At 38.6% G+C, this 19277-nt stretch overlaps 1 protein-coding gene across 1 annotated transcript; it reads left to right on the top strand.

The window, feature by feature from the left end:
* The first annotated feature begins 42 nt into the window (after positions 1–42).
* Positions 43–15651, top strand: PAF1 (PAF1 homolog, Paf1/RNA polymerase II complex component). The gene is made up of 14 exons (XM_053721718.1): positions 43–167; positions 4249–4278; positions 4364–4456; positions 4541–4662; positions 7535–7601; positions 8152–8253; positions 8454–8559; positions 8826–8894; positions 9042–9145; positions 9728–9844; positions 9929–10057; positions 10149–10254; positions 10900–10984; positions 15157–15651. The coding sequence occupies exons 1-14, from the start codon at positions 121–123 to the stop codon at positions 15558–15560; spliced, it is 1581 nt and encodes a 526-aa protein (XP_053577693.1). The 5' UTR covers positions 43–120; the 3' UTR covers positions 15561–15651.
* Positions 15652–19277: the final 3626 nt, after the last annotated feature.

Below are 19277 nucleotides of genomic sequence, written 5' to 3'. Positions count from 1 at the left end.
TAAGGCGCACAGTCAGGACCCTTAGCTGACTTCAGTTGCCTGAACAAGTAAAAGTGGGCGGGACTTCCGGTGCTGCGACTCGGGAATTGAGAAGCTACCGGGTGTTGTGGTAGCGACGACATGGCTCCTACTATACAGACGCAGGCCCAGCGGGAGGACGGGCACCGGTCAGTATTATAACTGGTATCAGGGCTTGGTCTGTAATGTGGCACCTGTGTTAACATTTATAAGGTCCATATGTGTATTATATACAAATTGTGTATTACGTTATATGACATCATTTACAAAGCAGAGCTTGTGTATAAGGTTATGTTATATGCAGGTCTGATCTCATGTATAATGTAACATGACATAGCATAAGGGTTAGTGACAATCCCTGAGCTTGTGTATAAAGTTATGTTACATGCAGTTCTGAGCTTATTTATGTTATATGACATAGCATAATGGTTAGTGACAATCCCTGAGCTTGTGTATAAAGTTATGTTATATGCAGGTCTGAGCTTATTTATGTTATATGACATAGCATAAGGGTTAGTGACAATCCCTGAGCTTGTGTATAAAGTTATGTTACATGCAGGTCTGAGCTTATTTATGTTATATGACATAGCATAATGGTTAGTGACAATCCCTGAGCTTGTGTATAAAGTTATGTTACATGCAGGTCTGAGCTTATTTATGTTATATGACATAGCATAATGGTTAGTGACAATCCCTGAGCTTGTGTATAAAGTTATGTTACATGCAGGTCTGAGCTTATTTATGTTATATGACATAGCATAATGGTTAGTGACAATCCCTGAGCTTGTGTATAAAGTTATGTTACATGCAGGTCTGAGCTTATTTATGTTATATGACATAGCATAAGGGTTAGTGACAATCCCTGAGCTTGTGTATAAAGTTATGTTACATGCAGGTCTGAGCTTATTTATGTTATATGACATAGCATAAGGGTTAGTGACAATCCCTGAGCTTGTGTATAAAGTTATGTTACATGCAGGTCTGAGCTTATTTATGTTATATGACATAGCATAAGGGTTAGTGACAATCCCTGAGCTTGTGTATAAAGTTATGTTACATGCAGGTCTGAGCTTATTTATGTTATATGACATAGCATAAGGGTTAGTGACAATCCCTGAGCTTGTGTATAAAGTTATGTTATATTATATGCAAGTCTGATCTTATTTATGTTATATGACATAGCATAAGGGTTAGTGACAATCCCTGAGCTTGTGTATAAAGTTATGTTACATGCAGTTCTGAGTTTATTTATGTTATATGCAGTTCTGAGCTTATTTATGTTATATGACATAGCATAATGGTTAGTGACAATCCCTGAGATTGTGTATAAAGTTAGTGATAATCTCTGAGATTGTGTATAAAGTTATGTTATATTATTTGCAAGTCTGATCTTATTTATGTTATATGACATAGCATAATGGTTAGTGACAATCCCTGAGCTTGTGTATAAAGTAATGTTAATTTATATGTGGATCTGAGTTTGTTTATAATGTTATGTGACATAGCATAAGGGTTAGTGATAATCTCTGAGATTGTGTATAAAGTTATATTATATGCAGGTCTGAGCTTATTTATAATGTTATATGACATAGCATAAGGGTGAGTGACAATCTCTGAGCTTTTGTATAATGTTATATTATCTGCCGGTCTGAGCTTATTTATGTTATTTGACAGTGCTTGACAAATCTGTTTAAAAATTAGGAGCCAGTACGAATATTTTGGAGCCGCCAGGCATATTTTTAGGAGCCAGACAGTTGGATTTATATATATAGATATATGGAGAATAACCCAAAAAGTTAGTAGCCAGGGGTAAAATTATAGGAACCAGTGGCTCCAGGCTCCTGGGTTTGTCGAGCCCTGTTATGACATAGCATAAGGGTTAGTGACAATCTCTGAGCTTTTGTATAAGGTTATATTATATGTGGGTCTGACCTTATTTATAATGTTATATGACATAGCATGTTTAGTGACAATCCCTGAGCTTTTGTATAAGGTTATATTATATGCGGGTCTGATCTTATGTATAATGTAATATGACATAGCATAAGGATGAGTGACAATGTCTGAGCTTGTGTATTAATGTTATGTGTTGTGTATATGCAGGTCTGAGCTTATTTATGATATGGCATAGCATAAGGGTGAGTGACAATCTCTGGGCTAGTGTATAAAGTTATATTAAATAGTTGGCCTAATCTTATGTATAATGTAATATGACATAGCATAAGGATGGGTGACAATGTCTGAGCTTGTGTATAAGGTTATGTTATATTATATGCGGGTCACTCTGAGCTTATTTATGATATGACATAGCATAAGGGTGAGTGACAATCTCTGGGCTAGTGTATAAAGTTAAGTCTCATACTACATGAACTTTTGTATAAGGTAAGGTGACATTATTTATGGATCTGAACTTTGTATAAAGTTGAATGACATGTGAGCTTGCCTATAAGTTCATGATATATATGTGCTCAGTATGAAGTTATACAACATAATATACAGTTATGGACTTGTGTACATGGTTATGTGACATAAAATAGTATACCAGAATTGTGTATGACTTTATGTGGTTATACTTATTATAGGCTATGCCAGGGCTCGACAAACCCAGGAGCCTGGTAGCCACTGGCTCCTAGAATTTTACCCCTGGCTCCTAACTTTTTGGGTTATTCGCCATATATCTATATACAAATCCAACGGTCTGGCTCCTAAAAATATGCCTGGCTCCTAAATATTCTTACTGGCTCCTAATTTTTAAACACATTTGTCAAGCACTGGGCTATGCTATGTGACTGGCAGTGATGGGCTTGTGCATAAAATTATGTGGCAATTATATGGAGGCCTACTTGTTTATAATGTAGTAGTATAATATGTAGCAGTAAGCTTGTGTATTGGTTTATCCGACATAATTTTCAACGCAGGCTGTTTTATACAGTTATGTGATGTCTTTGTATATGCTTCCTTGGTGGTTTAAAGAGTTATGTGACATACAGCTGTGGGCTTGTTTATTGACATACAGCTGTGGGCTTGTTAATTGGTTTACGTGACATATTATAACGCAATTTGTCAGACTTGTGTAGAGGGTTATGTGACATAATATATGTTGCTGAGCTGTTGTGTTATGGGACCCTAACCCCTTTAATTAAGAAATGTAAAAGTGTAAAAAAAAAAAACCTATGTGCTTTATAAATTGTTTTAGTTTTAATCTAGAATGTCCCTTTAAGAAGATACCTAACTACTCTGTGTCCGATAGTATCAACTATACAGTACTGGCTGTGGCACTGTTAGGATGTTCAGTAAATTAGATTTTTATAGTAAATTATTGTCACTTGCAGTCTTCTCTCCCAGGGACTGTTGGTAGTTAAATGGGGGAGCAGTTGGCCAAGCCAAAGGGAGGAGAGAACAGCACAATTCTGTAAGAGGGAAATCATTTGTAATAAATTATCTGTTGAGGTTAAGTTTTGTAAGGAAAGACACTGGGTGTTTTTGTGTTTAATCTCTCTTCAGGTTTCAGGTGTGTAGTAGATGTAATGTATATAAGGTTACTGTGGTGTTAGCAGACAAGATTAGAGGGGGGGGGTTCACTGCATTAAAAATCAGTAAAAAGAGAGAAATATTCTGATTGGTTGCACCTTTATTTCACATTTTTGTCAGTTTTGTCTGTCATAGTCTCTCATGAAATCCAATACTTTTTATTTTCATGCATGTTAAAGGGACATGAAACCCAAATTTTTTCTTTTATGATTTAGGTAGAACATACAATTTTAAACAACTTTCCAGTTTACTTTTATTATCATATTTGCTTCAATCTCTTGGTATCATTTGTTGAAGGAGCAGCAATGCACTATTGGTTTCTAACTGAACACATAGTGAGCCAATGACAATCTGTATATATATGCAGCCACCAATCAGCAGCTAGAACCTAGATTCTTTGCTGCTCCCGAGCTTACCTAGATAAAGCTTTCAGCAAAGGATAACAAGAGAAGGAAGCAAATTAAATAATAGAAGTAAATTGGAAAGTTGTTTAAAATTGTATGCTCTGTCTAAATCATGAATGTTTAATTATGACTTTACTGTCCCTTTAATGTCAATGTGTCATTTGGTATTGTTGAGATATCTCCCTTTGTTGTGTCTGTTCATTGATGATGCTCAATATCCCCCTTTGCTTTACCCATTTTTTATCTTTGCACACAATTATCTTTTTATTTACACAATATCTCTCTGGTCTTCTAGATCCACTGCACACAGGACAGTACCAGAACGGTGAGTATTTGGAGGTGTGTGAAGGGGGCTGTATGTTTCCTTTGTTCCATATTTCTCATAATCGTCCTCCATGTTTCTCCCTCAGGTCAGGAGTTGTCTGTCGTGTGAAATATTGCAACACTCTTCCTGATATCCCCTTCGACCCAAAGTTTATAACTTACCCTTTTGAGCAGAACAGGTGAGCATGAGAAGACCTGTTTGAGATTCGGTGATGGGTTTTTCCTCTTCAGTCTGTCTTATTGGTATTGCTTTGTCTTTGTAGGTTTGTGCAGTACAAAGCCACATCTTTGGAAAAACAACATAAGCATGACCTCCTGACTGAGCCAGACCTTGGTGTCACCATCGACCTGATTAACCCGGACACATATCGTATTGATCCCAATGGTAAGATTAACAAGACATATAGATATACTGTGTGTGTATGTATGTATGTATATATGTGTGTGTGTGTGTGTATATATAGTATCCAGACACAGAAACAACTGACACACCTCGGTCTCTTCAAAAAACCATGACTTTTATTCCTATAGCATAGAAAAAACAAAGCAAGCATGCATTTGCTAAAAATAGAGCGCCACTGCAGTGGATAGACTATCTGATTTAAATGTGTATATTAATACTAAACACAGATAAATATAAGATACAGGAGCTCACAAACTTCTAAAATACATAGATATTCAACAGTAAGAAAAAATGCCAAATATAATTGTGACTGTAAGGACAAATGTAGTGAGACATCTTGAATCACAGTCCTGATGGTGAAGACTAGGTAATTTTGTGATACGATTCCTTAGAGTCTCATAGTCACTGATAGATAAGGCATTGAACGTTACTTGAAAAAACTGACGGTACCGAGTTAAAAGCGTCCTCAAACATCAGTTAGCCAGATATTACTGATCTTAGAACTTGTCGGCTCATTATCCTTGAGCGGCTTATCAATTTAAACAAATGCATGCAACCTTGTTATTTTGCAGCAAAATCCGGGTATGCAAGGCACTTTCAAGAGGCTTTCAGGTAAGTGGACCGGGACTCCTCCGGCGTCCTGTCAATCCCAACTTGGTTCGGTCCTGCCTCATGTGGTATGGATGAATAGAGGCTCTCTACATCTAGGGATACAAGGATCGTTTTAGGAGAGACTGTTACATTGTCCAATTTACCCAAAAGATCTGGAGTGTCCTTTACGTAAGAAGGAAGAGAAAGAAGATTACTTACTTTATATATGTAATCTAAGCCTATCGTTTTGATACAAGAGAATCTAATCAGTTGTCTCTGATGAGTCATTTTAGATAAGTTTGTTGAGACTCTGCACACTTCGGTTTCTTTTTAATGCCGTGAAATTTTCTTTTGTTTCCTATATAAACTTGCTTCTAAATATGCTTAACCGCTAATGATAAAAGATTCTTCTTTTCTGTACATCAACCTTGATTTTGAAAAGTCCCTTTAAAGTGAAAATTCAAGTGGTTGAATTATATAAGAAAAGGGATAAAAAAGGTGTTACGCATTCAGTAAATATGATTGGCCAACTTGGACACACCTTGCTACATCCGCAGGTGAGCAATCAATAAAAGCAGCAAGTTCTGTCCTAGTGTGATAGTCCTGACGAGGACCCGACCGCACAGCATTGTGGGGCGAAACGCGCGTCGACCTAATCATTCTGAAAGAGCAGCACCGGTATAGCACCTGGAAGTTTGGTGGATGTATACCTAACGGTCCGGAAGATTTCTGGCGGAGGCGTAAGAAAGTTGATTTGCCCAAGTTTCAAGTCTGACCTGTGTTCTTTCGAGCAAAGATACAGACCGAACCAAGTTGGGATTGACAGGACGTCGGAGGAGGAGTCCCGGTCCACTTACCTGAAAGCCTCTTGAAAGTGCCTTGCATACCCGGATTTTGCTGCAAAATAACAAGGTCGTATGCATTTGTTTAAATTGATAAGCCGCTCAAGGATAATGAGCCGACATGTTCTAAGATCAGTAATATCTGGCTAACTGATGTTTGAGGACGCTTTTACCTCGGTACCGTCAGTTTTTTCAAGTAACGTTCAATGCCTTATCTATCAGTGACTATGAGACGCTCTAAGGAATCGTATCACAAAATTACCTAGTCTTCACCATCAGGACTGTGATTCAAGATGTCTCACTACATTTGTCCTTACAGTCACAATTATATTTGGCATTTTTTCTTACTGTTGAATATCTATGTATTTTAGAAGTTTGTGAGCTCCTGTATCTTATATTTATCTGTGTTTAGTATTAATATACACATTTAAATCAGATAGTCTATCCACTGCAGTGGCGCTCTATTTTTAGCAAATGCATGCTTGCTTTGTTTTTTCTATGCTATAGGAATAAAAGTCATGGTTTTTTGAAGAGACCGAGGTGTGTCAGTTGTTTCTGTGTCTGGATACAAATGTTTCAGCCTTTAATCTACATATTAGATCTATCAGGAGTAAATTGTTGCTGAGTGCTGTTTTCCCCTACTTTATACATAGTATACTCATATAGCTCTGCTATGTCATAATATTTTTCTTTTTTAAAAATATTCTGAAACTATACAATTAATTTGGGTCTGCACCAGGCCTATATTCAGCTAACGCTGGCTAGGTTATTTACAAATTTTCTACCTATTAAACACCAGTAATAAGGTGTTTTAGAAAAATAATAGTTTCTCTCCCTAATTTTATTTTTATTTAATATATATATATATATATATATATATATATATATATATATATATATATATATATATATATATATATATATATATATATATATATATATATATATATATATATATATATATACCAATTCCATGAGAAATATATATAGTCAAATTAATAGCAGGGAATCAGCACACTATAAGTTTCAGCCGCCGGGGTGCACTTCTAAATATTCAAAAATAGCAGGGAAGGCACTCTCCGTTTACAACCACCTTTATATATATATATATATATTTACCAATAAAGGTGGTTGTAAACGGAGAGTGCCTTCCCTGCTATTTTTGTGTATATATATATATATATATATATATATATATAATTTCTCATGGAATTCTTAATTCTGGCCTCCCTAACAGACCTGATTTTCAGGAAATTTGAAATAATCAGCTGATTAGTAAACATGGTTATTAACCTGCTCTCATCCAAGGTAGTCCTGAAAATCTGGCCTTTTAGAGAGGGCAGAAGACCAGTTTGAAAACCACTGATCTTAAGGGGTTTTACATTAGCACAAGAAAGATTACATTGTTTTTCTGTTTGCAGTTCTTCTGGAATATGCTGATGAAAAACTTCTGGAAGAAGAAATCCAGGCTCCAAGCAGCTCAAAGAGGTATCTTGTCCCCTGCTTCCTGGTTTTCTGTCACACGGTAACCTTCTACACATCTTTCTTTATTGTCTAATTTTTTCTCTACCCACATTCTGCCATTTCCCCCCAAATCGTTCCTCTCCCCACACTTTGTCTTTCTGATCCAACGTGGCTCCTCTATTCATATTAAACCCCTTACTTTGAAGATGTTCCTGCCCCACTTTACTTTTTTCCGAAGCTCAAAGATTTTTTCAGTCTCTGCCTCAAGTTTATCCCAAAGTGATTATCTCCATCCTCCCCATTGTCTCCAGGAGCTTGAAGTGGTTTCCTTCCTTATTTAGTGATATCTCATCCACATACAGATCTTTATAGCTTTTATTTCTCATTCTTAAGGAGATCTTTGCACCACCACATCATTTATAGCGTATCAGTCCTTCAGCCTATGGTACAATGCCTCACTTCTATCTCTGAGCTTGGGGGTCTATCCCTCAACTTTCTGTCTTGCGTTTTGTCTATCTTTTGCGTTTTAATTTATCCTTTAAGGTGGGTTCTATCCTTTGCTATTCCTTTACAGGTCTCAGCAGCACGCCAAGGTGGTACCATGGATGAGAAAGACTGAGTACATCTCTACTGAGTTTAACCGTTATGGTATTTCCAATGAGAAACCGGAAGTCAAGTAAGTTGATTATATTACAATACAACCTGGTGGTCCATATTTGGCCACAGCATCTAGCATTCCACCAGTAATTTAATACCCAAGCCCTCATAGTTCCTGCTGTGGTGGTCTATTTAGAATTATTCCTGTCCTTTTCTGGTTATCATATGTGAGGTCAGCACTCAACCTGGCTTGGTGTAATAGCTGTGTGTCTTGCACAGGATTGGAGTCTCCGTGAAGCAGCAATTCACAGAAGAAGATATATACAAAGACAGGGACAGTCAGATCTCTGCTATCGAGAAGACATTTGAGGATGCTCAGAAGCCTGTAAGTAGCAGGAAAATAATGACAAGTTGGTGGGCTGATTACTGGTGGTTGATGCAGGGGAGGCAGACATTTCTAGTCTGGCAGCTTGTAGATATGAAGTGGGCTTCATTAGTCTAGTGATTGGTAGGCAGAGGGGCAGACTCTTTTAATCTGGTGTGGTTTGGTCTGTTAGTCTGGTGGCTGGAGGGTTTAGTCTGGATACATTTTGTCATTCTCTTTATATTTGATAGTTGCATGATTCTAATACATTTTTCTTTCTTACTCAGATCACTCAGCATTACAGTAAGCCACGGGTCACTCCAGTGGAGATCATGCCAGCGTTCCCAGACTTCAAGGTACTCTTCAGATTATCCTTTTTCAGCTGTGTTGCTTAGTAACATATCATCATGGGTGTTGTTGATATGATTTATTGGGATCCAGAGTGGTCTCGCTTTCCTGTTTGTATCTTCCATTACATTACATTTTTCTTTCTGTGCTTCTAGATGTGGATCAACCCATGCGCTCAGGTAATCTTCGACTCAGACCCAGCTCCCAAAGATGCCTCTGGGTCAGCTGCACTGGATATGATGTCACAGGCCATGATCAGGTGAGCAGGAGATGCATTTTTACATATTCGTGGATGCATTGCAGGGCCTCCATGCATTGCTACAGCAGCATATCACATCCGTTTTGTGGCTGGTGTTATGGGTTTAATCTCTCCCTTTCCTCAGTTTGTCACATTCAAAGTGATGGTAAATCCTAGCGTATTTGGAACTCTAGGATTTACCAGTGCTACAAGTAAAGTGGACTTTGAGTCATTAAGTCTAAAAAAATTCATGCTGAAAGTTCCTTTACTTGCAGCAAGTTAATGCTGAGCGCCTCCGTCCGCCCATGGCAAAACAACATTTCCTCAATGAGGTGACATTTTCACCTCTTAGCCAAAAAGGGATACCAAAAGAATGAAGCAAATTATATTATTGAAGCAAATTGGAAAGTTGCTTAAAATTGTATGCTGTATCTAAATAATGAAAGAAAAAATATGGCTTTCATTTCCCTTATAAGATTGTCTACATTTTGTGAATGAAATAAAGGGATTTGATGGAACCCAACCTCATTACAAAGGTCTCACTGTCACATTAAATACCCTAATGCCCCCATGCCCACTTATCGTCTTCTCCTTCTCTTCCAGAGGTATGATGGATGAAGAGGGCAACCAGTTTGTGGCGTACTTCCTTCCTGGAGAAGAAACAATGCGTAAGCGCAAGAGAGACCAGGAAGAAGGCCTGGATTACATGCCTGAGGATATGTGAGTGTCGCAAAGCAACTTGTGCCACAATTCCGTAGTTTTTTTGTTGTGCATGGAGTGACACCTGACATTCTTCTTTTACAGATATGATTATAAGATTGCTAGAGAGTACAACTGGAACGTGAAGAACAAGGCCAGCAAAGGCTACGAGGAAAATTACTTTTTCATTTTCCGAGAGGGTGATGGTGTGTACTATAATGAGCTGGAGACCAGGTAAGTTTGCTCCTATGAAATATGACCAAGAGGAGTATTAAAAAAAAAAAATATACACAAGATAATGACTGGGAACATCTCTTTTCCACAGAGTGCGGCTGAGCAAGAGGAGGGTAAAGGCTGGCGTACAGTCTGGCACAAATGCTTTCTTGGTGGTTAAACACAGAGACATGAATGAGAAGGAGCTGGAGGCACAGGTAACATGGCAAGATATACAGGGGGTGGGAGAGGAGTGATATGGATGAGGGACTCCTAGGTGACCAGGAAGGTTCTTGGTGGAGTGCCAGATGCAGGGACTGGTACTCAGGAGGCTGATCTGTGGAGAAACTGGCTCAGAATGTTTTGTGGTTGTTGGTTTAACATATGGATGGGACTTTTAAGTATTGGAGGAAGCAGTTGAAGGTGTCCAGGAGAGGTGAGGAGAAAATGATATGGTTGGCTCTCAGAGGTACCTAATAGAAGTGTAGGCAAGGTGATATGGGCAGAAAACCGTGGTGCCTAGGACTTATGTGACAAGTGTGACATGGGTGGGATAGATTCAGAGGTGCTCAGGAGTGTAGGAGTAGTGATAAGGTCAAGTCTAGGAGCAGAGTGTGATACAGTTGGGTCTCTTACATGCCTAGGAGGGTTTTAGGTGTGAAAAGGTTGTGTCATGCTGGTATCTAGTAGAATCGTAGGAGCATTGATATGGGAAGGGACAAGTACATGTCTTAAAGAGGGCTCTGGGAGCAATTTCAGAAGTGCCCAATAGTGGTTTGGCTGTGGAAACAAGGGAGTACAAGGTTGGGAGGAAGTCAAGTAACAAGGACCACCTTACTGATTTGTCTCCTTTCTCTCGACAGGAAGCCCGCAGAGCTCAGTTGGAGAACCATGAGCCAGAAGAGGAAGAGGAGGAGATTGAGGTGGACCATGATGTCCAAGTCTCAGGTAATGTTATCAGACTGTATATTTCATGCTCCTACTCGAGTGTGTGTTGTTCTGCTCCTCTTGTAGCCTTTACTTTGCTGCCATGTGCTTAGCACCTTTGCAGTGTTCCTGATTTCAAGGCTGATGTTTCTACTACTACTATATTCTGTGCATTGTCTCTGTTCTATACAAAGCCATTAACTTTAGAACCAGCACGTGTGTGCTTCCCTCATGGCTTCTGCATTCCCGCTGCTCTGACACCTACACGTTGGTAAAGAGACATTGCAACCCAACCCATACAAATTTCCAGTTTACTCATATTTTCAAATTTGCTTATTCTCTTGTTATACTTTGTTGAAGAAGCAGCAACACACTACTGGGAACTATCTGAACACATCTGGTGAACCAATGACGAGCATATGAGTACAGCCACCAATCAGAAACTAGCTCCCAGTCGTGCATAACTGCCCCCTGAGCATACCTAGGTATGCTTTTCAACAAAGGCTACACAAAGAACCTATCAAATTAGATCATAAAAGTAAATTGGAAAGTTGTTTAACACCTTCACCCAATGTGACGTATATAGACGTTTTGCAGTACTTTGGCTATCGTACCGCAACAACGTATATATACGTAATTGCTTCAGGATGCTCCAGCACTCTCGGCTGTTAAATTACAGCCGAGATCTGGAGCTCCTGAAGCTTCAGGCATCTGCCGCATATGGAGCCGGAGTGCGATTGGTGTTCCGCCTCCATATAAGGGCAGATGCCTGATCATTAGACGGTGACACTGTGTGTGTCACCGTCTGAAACGATCTTCTGCGGGAGCCGGTGGGAGGTATGGGTGGGAGTCTGGTGGCGGGTGTGCAGCCCAGCAGGGGAGGCGGGAGGAAGTGGGAGGGACCCTATGCTACGGAAAAAGTCAAATAAAGGGACAGAGAGGGATGGGGCAGCTACGCTACAGAAAAGGGGATGTGGAGGCCCCCTAACTAAAGATCGCGGGTGGGGGGGAGATGGGGGTTACACTACCTACAAGGAAAAAACAAAACAGACAACTGCCAGCACCTAAGTTGATGCCTAACAGTTAGAGGGGGGAGGTTTAGAGAGCTGTTTGGGGGGGGGGGGTGTCAGGGAGGTTGGGAGGTAAGGGGGGATCCTACACTGGAGAAATATAAAAACCATTATTAAAATAAAAAGCCTTATTTTTTCATACTGGCAGACTGTCAGCCAGTACCTAAGATGGGGGTTACCAGTGGGAGGTGGGGAAGTGTCAGGTAGGAGGCTAATCTCTACACTAAAGCTAACATTAACCTTTTAAGCTACCTAATTAACCCCTTCACTGCTGGGAATAATAAGTGTGGTGCGCAGCTGCAATTAGCGGCCTTCTAATTACCAAAAAGCAATGGAAAAGCCATATATGTCTGCTATTTCTGAACAAAGGGCACCCCAGAGAAACTTTTACAAACATTTGTGCCATGATTGCACAAGCAGTATGTAAATAATTTCTGTGAGAAACCCGATGTTTGTGAAAAAAGTACCAATTTTTTTTTTTTATTTGGTGGTGAAATGGTGGCAGGAAATATACCAAAATGGTCCTAGATCAATACCTTGGGTTGTCTACTTAAATATATATATATATATATATATATATATATATATATATATATATATATATATATATATATATATATATAGATTTGATAGGTAAATAAAACAAAAAAACAAGGCTCTATTTCTGTTTAAATGGAGTGATAGCAAATATTCTAAAAATGCTCTGGTATTTTGGGCAAGTTTTTGGCTGGAATTCCCGGTAGTGAAAGGGTTAAAATTGTATTTTCTCTCTGGATCGTGAACCAACAATTTTTGATTTCATGTTTCTTTAATGATCTCTGTGCAACCATGTGTGTCCCCCTCTGTTCCTGCTTTCCAGCCTCATTCCTTAGGCGTGTTCTGTTTTACTGGTTGCGACCTCTTCTATTCTTTGATTTTCTCTTTCAGTTCACTAATTTCCATCTCACCTGTTTCAGTCTTTACCTTTCCGTTTGTGTCCTTTTGCGGAAATAATGTTGAAAGCTTCCTGCTACTTTGTAATAAACGTAAATATAAAGTCTTAGTCACTTTGACAATAATAGGCAAACACCGGATAAATAAGAATTCTGTGTAACTCCACCGTCAGTCTCCAAACGATTTGCCAACCCAGAAAGACCTGGTGCTAAATCAGAAGTGCAAAGGACTGACGTTCTAATATAATCCATATATAGAATCCAGGGCAACAGTAAAAACAAAATAAAATCATAGGGAAAGTCTACTTGAAAATTATGTTTAAAAATATAGATAATCCCTTTTATTACCCATTCTCCAGTTTTGTATAACCAATATGGTTATATTCATATTCTTTTTACCTCTATCATTACCTATATCTAAGCCTCTGCAGACTGCCCATTATCTTAGTGCTTTTTACAAACTTGCATTTTAGCCAATTAGTGCTGATTCTTACATAACCATTATTATTCTCCACGGGAGTGAGCACAATGTTATCTATATGGCACACATGAACTAGCACTTTCCAGCTATTTTGCAAGATCTAAAAAGCACTGAGATAGGGGGCTGTCTTCTGGTGCTTAGAAACATGTAAACTTAGAGTGTATAAAGTATATTAATTTAACATTGTTGGTTGTGCAAAGGTGGGGAATGGGTAGCAAAGGTGTTGCCTATCTTTTTAATCAATAACAAAATTATTGTCCCTTTTAATTTTTAGATAGAAAATGTATTTAAAACGTACATAGAAATTGTTTACAACACTACAGCATGAGAAACAGCTTGACATATTTCACGCTACATCAGCACTTTCACGAAGACTAAACTACCATGGCAGATGTCGAGTATTTAAGAACTCTGCTCTACCCACAGACCACGCAATCTCACTGATTAACCCTTAGATGAAATGAGCACTATAGATGTATTATACCAGGAAACATTGTGGTTGTTAAAGAATAAAATAACATTTAAAGGGCCGTAATAATTAAAAAAGTAGATGCTCTAATGCAGTAGGGCATGTCGTTTTAAGACTTGACCCTGCACCTTTGTGTCTTTAACCGCTGCAAAGGGGTTAAACACACAGTAGAAATACTGCTTGGGACCATCAGAGCACTTCTGATGCAATCAGTGTCTCTAGTCGTACGACTCAGTAGTAGTGCAGGGCCGATAATCTTAAAATTATATACACAAAAAGAGAAGCGATCAACCTGGAAACGAACAATAGCAAAATAGCTTGTTTTATGGCTAGTTACCACCCAAGCAGTAGCCTCTTTTTACTCAACATGTGCCTTTCACAGAGAAGACCTTTACTGTAGTATATCAGTCTGCTCCTGACTAAACGGTACAATCCAGGCACACCAAGCAACAGGTCCACGTCTGGTTTCCCATATCACCCATAGGGAGACTTCCTTCGGGGTCATAATTTGCATATACAAAAAGAGAGAAGCTGGTTGTTCGTTCCTGTGAGTGCGCTTCTCTCTGTGTATTTAGTCTCCCTAAGGGAAAAGGTGCAATCAGACATGGACTCCTTGCTCAGTGTGCTTAGAGGAATGTGGCTACACCTCACTGACAAGGCCCAATGAAGGCCGAAACGATCATCTTTGGTTGCTGTGTTCCTTGGTGAGAGAGGAATTGCCTGGTATTTTGGCGCTGGACTGACTGTAATAGGCAGGATCAGACTGATATACTACTCTGTGAAAAGCATTACTGGGCTTAAAAGAAGCTGCACCCTGGTAGGGAATCTCCATAAAACAGGCTAACAATGGTATTGACCTGTGACTGTGCCTCTCTCTGTTTGCTTAGAATTATATGCTCTGTCAAATAAGAACATTTATTTTTTCGACTCTTATGGCCCCATAAGATTTTCAATTTTAAACTCAACTATTTCCAGTTTCCACTATTTCCAGTTATGACTAAAGTCATACTAATTCAATAGGGTATGTAAGCTGAGTAGATAGTACTTGTTTATATGATTTAAACCAGAGCATTTATGTCCTTGGCCCTATCCCTAATCAGTCTGCTCTCGCCTTTCCATTGGTGTCTTTTCTCATGATTTATTCCCCCCCCCCCTTTTTTTTTTTTTTTTTTTTTTTTTTAGCAATTTTTACCAAATCTTTATTATTACTTTATTATTGATTCTTCAATTTGACCCCACAGATGCTGAAAATAAAGAAAAGGACAGCGAAAGTGAGAAGGAGGGCAGCGCTGCAGAACAGTCTGAGAGCGAAAGCGAACGTGAAGATGCAGAGGAGGAAAAGAAAGAGCAAGAGGAGGACAAGGAGAGTAGCGAGGAAGATCGTGCCGCACGTGATAAAGAGGAGATCTTTGGCAGCGATGACGAAGAAGACAGTGATGACGATGAGAAAAAGGAGAGTGGGGGAGATGAGGATGAGAGCGGTAGTGAAGACGAGAGAAAGAGCCGGGGGAGGAGTCGCAGCCGGAGCCGAAGCCGAAGTGCCAGTAGTAGTCCTTCTGGTAGTGATCACACTCGGCAAGATAATGATGATCGCAGTGGCAGTGAACAGGGCTTTGGGTCTACAGATGGCAGTGATAGTGACTGAGCCCTCCTCCCACATCCTTTGACCTTTTTGAGTTTTGTGTAAATGTACAGCTGTATTATACTTTCTTTGTTTAATAAAAAGTTTTCCCGAACTGCCCCTGTATGTGTCATCCATAGAGGTTTGATCTATATGGAGGAGAGGAGCGTGGGATAACAAATTACCCGATTATCTATCTAAAAATTTGTTGGACGGAACATGAAAAACCTTTTGCAGACTCTCTAGGATGCCTCTTTAGTGTAAAGCAATAAAGGTCACTGAACAGCCAAACTTTGCTGGCGTTCACTTTGAAAATAAAGTAATGTAGCGAATACAAAAAAAGATGACTTTTTTTTTTTTTTGTCATAGCTTCTTACAATCCCCTATTTTCATAGGGATGTGTTTTTTTATTATTTAAACAATAAATATTTTAATTCATTCTCACCAGCAAGATAAAACAAATGTATAGAGTAATGGTTCATAACCTAAGTGACCTCAAAGAACGGTAAATTTTATCAGGACATGTCCAGGGCCTGGTAGTTTTATTTTTATATCTACAATTGTAATGAAAATGATTCAGCCCCCATTGCAAATCAGGTTTATTGTCAATATTTACAGACTTTCAGCTGTTTGCATTGAACAAATCAAAACAAAGGCAATTGAAATAGCTCAACACAACGAATGCTTCAAGTGGTTTCCCCAAATTCAACTGAAAATGCAAATTATAATTAATTCTGCAGTCTCAAAATGATTCAACCCCTTCATGGCAAGCATCTTTAGTACTTAGTAGAGCACCCTTTTGCTGTTATAACCTGCTGCAAACGAGATGCATAGCCAGACACCAGCATCTGGCAGCGTTCCTGAGGAATCCGCAAAATCCTCTTTGAGTAATGACCTCCAGTTAAATAATAATCTTGGATTTGCATACTTCAACCTCATTCTTCAAATCCCACCAGAGATTTCTATGGGGTTCAAGTCGGGTGACTGGGATGCCCACTGTAGAATCTTCCAGGACTACTTCTGCAACCAAGCCGTGGTGGAATCATTGTCATGTTGGAAGGTCAAATGACACCCAAGCATCAGCTTCCTCACAGACGGTATGACGTTTTCTCCTAGGATTTCCTGATACTTCAATGAATCCATCTTGCCTTCCACACGCGGCAGGTTTCCAGTGCCAGTGGATACAAAGCAACCCCAGAACATCACCAAGCCCCTACCAAGCGTATGCTTCATTCTTCTTCTACCAGACATACTGCTGATCCATTGAGCTGAAAAGTTCCAGTTTTGTTTCCTTGCTTCACAAAACAGAATCCCAAAACTTCTGTGGCATATTTATGATTTTGAGCATATTGAAGCTGACTTTTCTTGTACTTTTGGGTCAGTAGTGGTGTACGTCTTAGTTTTGTTATAGAAACCTTCTGCATTCAGTACATGCCTTACTGTGCAAACTTAAACCTCAGTTCCTATTGCCACCAAGTCTTGCTGAAGGTCTTTAGCAGTCACTCAAGGGTTTTTCTCAACCTGCCTTCTCAGAAATCTGGTTGCAGCCATTGATACAGTAGCTTCCTTTTTCTGCCCCGTCCAGATAGTGTAACCACTGTTCCTTTAACTTTGAACTTGCGATCTATGCTTCCAACGGTGTCTCTAGAAACATTCAGTGCCTTTGCTATCTTTTTGTATCCTGTTCTTTGTGAAGGGTGATGATCTCTTTTGGGACTGCAGAAATCATTAAAAGTTGCATTTTCAGTTGAATTTGGGGAAACCACTTGAAGCATTTGTTGTGTTGAGCTATTTCAATTGCTTTTGTTGGATTTGTTCATTGCAAACAGCTGAAAGTTTGTAAATTTTGAATGTAGCTCGCTCCTGCTACTAGACCAGAGCGGGAGTGAGGTAAGCTAATGTTATATAATTCACTATGTGCAGAATTATATAACATTAGTTTGTAAGTTTACTGCCACTTTAATTGAGATATATATATATATATTATATATGCAATATTTCAGTGGTATATAAAAATGTCTTGATATCTGTAAATGATACAGTTCTCTCTATCAATGACTGAGGTGGGCGACCCAGACCCCCCTTTGCTGAAAGCTCAGATACCCAGCACAAGCCTAGCTTGTCAAAGTACACAGAAAGAAAGTATGTTTATTCAGACTGCCGGCTCTGACCAGATACACAGTACAGACCCCCCCCCCTTACTGATAAAGACACACTTCTAATAAACCTGATGTATGAGTTCAAAACAAACATTTTATTAAATAGAGATAATGTCACATCTCAAGAACCTTTGATAACGGTCTCGGAGAAGAGGTCATTTCAATAGTTTTTGTTGTGTGGTTTTCCCTGATTCAAATCTGTAAATTAAATTACCCTGAGAAACATTTTCCCCAGATCACCACCCCCTGGGGTGAGGGAGACACTGGGTCTGTACTTTAGTTCAATAATGTTCAAAATCTTCAGGAAGATAGTAAATTAACACTTATATGGTAATCAAATGGTAGATCACCATGTCCTTCCATATGAAGTGATATCCACAGATGTGCAATGTATTAAATGAACAGCTGTATTGCCCTATTTAAAATATATGCTCAACAATATTTGTCTTTGTTTTTCAGACATCTGATTGACAAATGATATTTAGGATGTATAAAAAGTTCTATATTCTGAAATGGACAATGACTATGTAATTTGTGCTATGAATTGTATCATATAGTTTTATGCTCTCAATATTAAAGTGCTATCCACAGATATACAATATATTCCTATTAAATGAAATAATATAAATATATATATTTATAGTGATATTGGTTCCAACAGAATTCTAAGTGCAGGTACGTATGGAATATGGAAACATGATTTTAAGTACATCTTAAGATATAAGTAGAATTGTATGGAAGCATACGTCAGATAGGTATATTCATATTACGTCTAATATACATATATATATATATATATTTGAGAGAGATCAGAATACCCCATGTCTGTTATTGAAATACACATGCTCCGTTAAATTAAATACCACCATATCAAATTCACCAAAAAGTTTATTGAGCTAGAAAATATAAGTGTATTAAATAAGTGTATTAAATAAACATGAGAAAATATATTTTTCTGTGTGTATTATTTACTAATGAAACTGCATTCCGTTGCCTATTGTGCCCCCGGTGTTCAATGTGAGAATTACAGCCAGAGAAATTCAATCAAAGGGAGATTGAATTACAAAGTGTCATTTCCCAGTAACCTATGAGAGGTAAGCTCCGGCTCAAAGGGCGTATCCAGATTCTATTGAATGATTCAAGAAATGGGGAGGAGTTTATCAGAGATAAAACTCTTGGCACATAAGGTAAAAGGGGCTGATGCTGCTTACTTTGACTTGTGACTGATTGAGTCTGACCCTTGTCTGGTTAAATTTGCTGCCTTGGATATACAAGTCTTGGTGAGATAAACGTTTGGGACCCTTTTTATACCGAAAGAGTTATCAAATTGAACCTATTATTCACCTTCAGATTGCGCAATATCTCCCTTTAAAATATATGACAATAGAGATATCTGGAAAGCTGAAACTCTCAAATTGGTTATCTGGTAATGTTTGGCGATTGTTAAATATATTTAATATTTTGAATCAAAGGTAGTCTCTATCACAGTAGTTTAAGCATAGCTGTGATTTGTAAGCGTAATTTGTAGTTAGAGGTAGGTGTTCCATAGTCCTGTGTAATCTATAAATAATCATATCTAGCA

This window comes from Bombina bombina, chromosome 7 (genome assembly GCF_027579735.1).
Source record: "Bombina bombina isolate aBomBom1 chromosome 7, aBomBom1.pri, whole genome shotgun sequence".
Taxonomy (NCBI): domain Eukaryota; kingdom Metazoa; phylum Chordata; class Amphibia; order Anura; family Bombinatoridae; genus Bombina; species Bombina bombina.
The sequence above is the reverse complement of the archived record's forward strand: the minus strand, read 5'-3'. Positions and strand labels throughout refer to the sequence as shown.

Bases quoted from the DNA above. Each gene is read 5' to 3' on its own strand.
- PAF1 (XM_053721718.1), top strand. From the start codon at position 121: ATGGCTCCTACTATACAGACGCAGGCCCAGCGGGAGGACGGGCACCG. The intron at 8,254-8,453 runs GTAAGTTGATTA...TGTCTTGCACAG, and splicing joins AATGAGAAACCGGAAGTCAA to GATTGGAGTCTCCGTGAAGC. The intron at 9,146-9,727 runs GTGAGCAGGAGA...CTTCTCTTCCAG, and splicing joins ATGTCACAGGCCATGATCAG to AGGTATGATGGATGAAGAGG.